This window comes from Limulus polyphemus, unplaced genomic scaffold (genome assembly GCF_000517525.1).
Source record: "Limulus polyphemus unplaced genomic scaffold, Limulus_polyphemus-2.1.2 Scaffold5263, whole genome shotgun sequence".
Lineage (NCBI taxonomy): Eukaryota > Metazoa > Arthropoda > Merostomata > Xiphosura > Limulidae > Limulus > Limulus polyphemus.
This window is the reverse complement of record NW_013670873.1, coordinates 66851-69871: the sequence shown is the minus strand read 5'-3', so window position 1 is coordinate 69871 and position 3021 is coordinate 66851. Positions and strand designations below refer to the sequence as shown.

General features: G+C 31.8%; 1 protein-coding gene across 1 annotated transcript in view; it reads right to left on the bottom strand.

Moving 5' to 3' along the window:
- Nucleotides 1-998: 998 nt before the first annotated feature.
- LOC106472344 (cap-specific mRNA (nucleoside-2'-O-)-methyltransferase 1-like) overlaps nucleotides 999-3021 on the bottom strand; it is a gene marked incomplete at its 3' end in the record, with an annotated part of 67602 nt that continues 65579 nt past the window's right edge. Inside the window, exon 11 of the mRNA XM_013932980.2 lies at nucleotides 999-1154. Within this exon, the coding sequence (XP_013788434.2) occupies nucleotides 999-1154 (156 nt within the window). The remainder of the gene's footprint in view (nucleotides 1155-3021) is intronic.

The following is a 3021-nucleotide window of genomic DNA, read 5'->3' as shown; positions in this document are numbered from 1 at the left end:
AAATTTCATTTTTTCTGAAAAGGTGGTGTCTATTTACTTGTGACCACGCTGTGTATATGAAAGAAATAACATTAATTTTATGCTTCTGTACATTTTGGGTTAAATATCTATCTATTTATAATAAAAGTCTTTAAAAATGGAAAAGAATCAAGAATATTTTCTTTACGTGCACAGAGGTTTTTTTTCAGGACCTATAGCAATTTACATATCGAATCATATTTTCTATGGCCATTCCTCTGGCTTGTGACTTACACAGCTTAAGGGACTTAATTCAGTTGTTACATTTCAATTGAAATGTCATGATTTGCAGGTGCAATTGGTGCTTACAATTGACTCTTTCTGGTAGGAGTGGGGGTTTACTTTATGAGAGCTTCTTCTATTCAACAAATATAAAAAGGCATGAAATTTTAGCATTTCAAAAAAATTAATATTGGGATACCTGTATTGTTGAAATGTACTGGCAAAGAAATGTGAGACATAATTCCAAAATTGTGTTTATCTGAAACCAAGTTTTGTAAAAAACATATTGAGTTTGGTATGAAAATATAAAATGTTTGTATTTTTTTAGTTTTTTAGATCATTCCAATCATCACCCCATATGCCATTACAAGTATGCAAAACTAAAATTACAAATAAATATACCATTATAAAATATAAGGTCAACACATTACATTAAATGTAAAATTGTATTCTGAGAATTGTATTGTATTGTATTTTTTAGATCATTCCAATCATCACCCCATATGCCATTACAAGTATGCAAAACTTTTTTTTAACTAAAATTACAAATAAATATACCATTATAAAATATAAGGTCAACACATTACATTAAATGTAAAATTGTATTCTAAGAAAATTATTTCAATGCACTTTTTTTTTTTAACACAATGTTCATATCATCACTGACCTGTTCAAATCTCAATATAATTAAAAGGAAGTGATTAAAGCATATAATTTTCATACAAAAAACACATTAAGCTAAAATATGTTATACACACAGAGACAAAATATTCAAAACTAATAGTGAAATTTACAAATTTGAAGAACAGATACCTACCAGTTCGAAGAACAGACAAGGCACAGAGAAACTGGCAAAGGTAAAGTCGTTTTGATAAGATTTCCTGGATGTTTTCTTGTCCTTCCACAGAAAACCCCTAATGTTATGATGTGAAATTAAAAATAAAAAAACAACAATAACATTAAACAACTTCAGAAACTTCATATTTATCTTGAATGACATTAAAAGCTCAAAATCCTTTTAAACTTCCACATACAATAAGGTCCTACCACCTTATTTTCGTTTTTCTTTTCTTTTATATTTCTTTAGGAAACACTCATCTTCTCACAAATGTCTGCAAGCAGTAAAAGGTGATATAGATGTGATAAGTTGTGGGCTTGAGCATAAATGTCTTGCTCTCCTAACTTATTCATATTTTTCTAACTTATTGGATAGATATTTCATGGAATCAATTTGTGTACAAGTGATTTGTTTGTTTTTTCTTTTTAGACATATTTCTTTTTTTATGTTGCACACTATTGCCTAGGGCTTGTGGATGGTTTTTGCCAACTTTGGAATTTCAGGATTCAGACCTGTTACAAAATGGCACACTTTGCTTACCACAGCAGTAGCAAAATTTGTTGTAAGTGTCTTCCTTGACAGTCCTGGTATCCCAAGTTCATTCATATTCCCTTGTTTTCCAATGCCATTAAGTGCAAAGGACATCTTGGATTATAAATCTCTGGTCAGAAATATCTTTATGATCTGAGTGTATGAATATATTCTGTCAGGAAGAGCTGTTACATACCTTTTGTAACAGTGATCAATTTTCAGTGGCATTATGCTATGTACCAAATTTCAAATAATGTCAAAATGTAGTTTTGATATATTCCTTGCCATTTGCAACATAACACACCTACTTCAAAATCCTCTCTGTATATGTACAATAATTAAAGTTAAGATACAAATAGAATACTATGCTATATGGTTTATCTACAAGTACAAGTACAAAGTAATTCTAAACTACTATATGTAATGTTCATATTTTCCTACACTGAACATGTATTTCCAAAGGATACTTACCTCTTTTCACATAACAGCTCTTCTTATTCAGTCCTGCCCCCTATATGCACACATTTTTTTTACTTGACATTAGCCTTGAAACTCCCATCTACCCTACATTTCAATGTGGTTCAGCTGTGTTGTAGCATGCAATTAAGCATGCAACAACCCTCCACCAATTGGAGAGTGACACACTCCTGTCGCAGCTGGCTCCTCTTTTCTATAGAACCCAACCTTCACCTCGAGATTAGGCAGAGAAGAAGCACCAGAAGTGGAAAGGAAGGGTGGGAAGTGTAAGTAGAGGTAAGTATGTATCGGAAATATATTTTCAGTGTAAGAAAATATTAACTTCCAATACAATATATTATCTCTTCTCACATAATAGCTAGAATCCCACACTGACCTGGTGGAGGAACACACTTATGGCACACCACACCCTATCTGAACCAGGTATACTCTTTGCCCATAGTGAAATTATGTCTCAATACAATGGGGAGAAAAGGGGAGCACATCCTTGATTGCAGTTATATCTACTGGTACAGCTCCTTTTCAAAATGAGATCTCCCAGGAAACAACCTGCAGGACACAGTTGCATGAGTTCCCCAATCAATTAGTTTGTTTAACCCTATTACCCTGGGTACCTTTATTGCGCCTGACACATGGTTTTAGTGTCTTACATTCAAACTTTTATTAAACTACTTTTTCTTTATGTTATACCAATTAGAATAGCATAAAATATTAGCTAATAATCCATATTTTAATGTATACAAGTTTTAAGTTCTTAATTCTACAAGGTAATATTTAAAAAAAATATTTTTTATAAAATCGTTATTGCTCAAACAAACCATAATTTTTATAGCCTTCAATTTTGTTTAATTACAAAGCTTTTGAATAGATAATCAGACCCCTCCTGCCACACCCACTTGTCACATCCTCTCTTTCAGGATTCGATAATTGTTCTC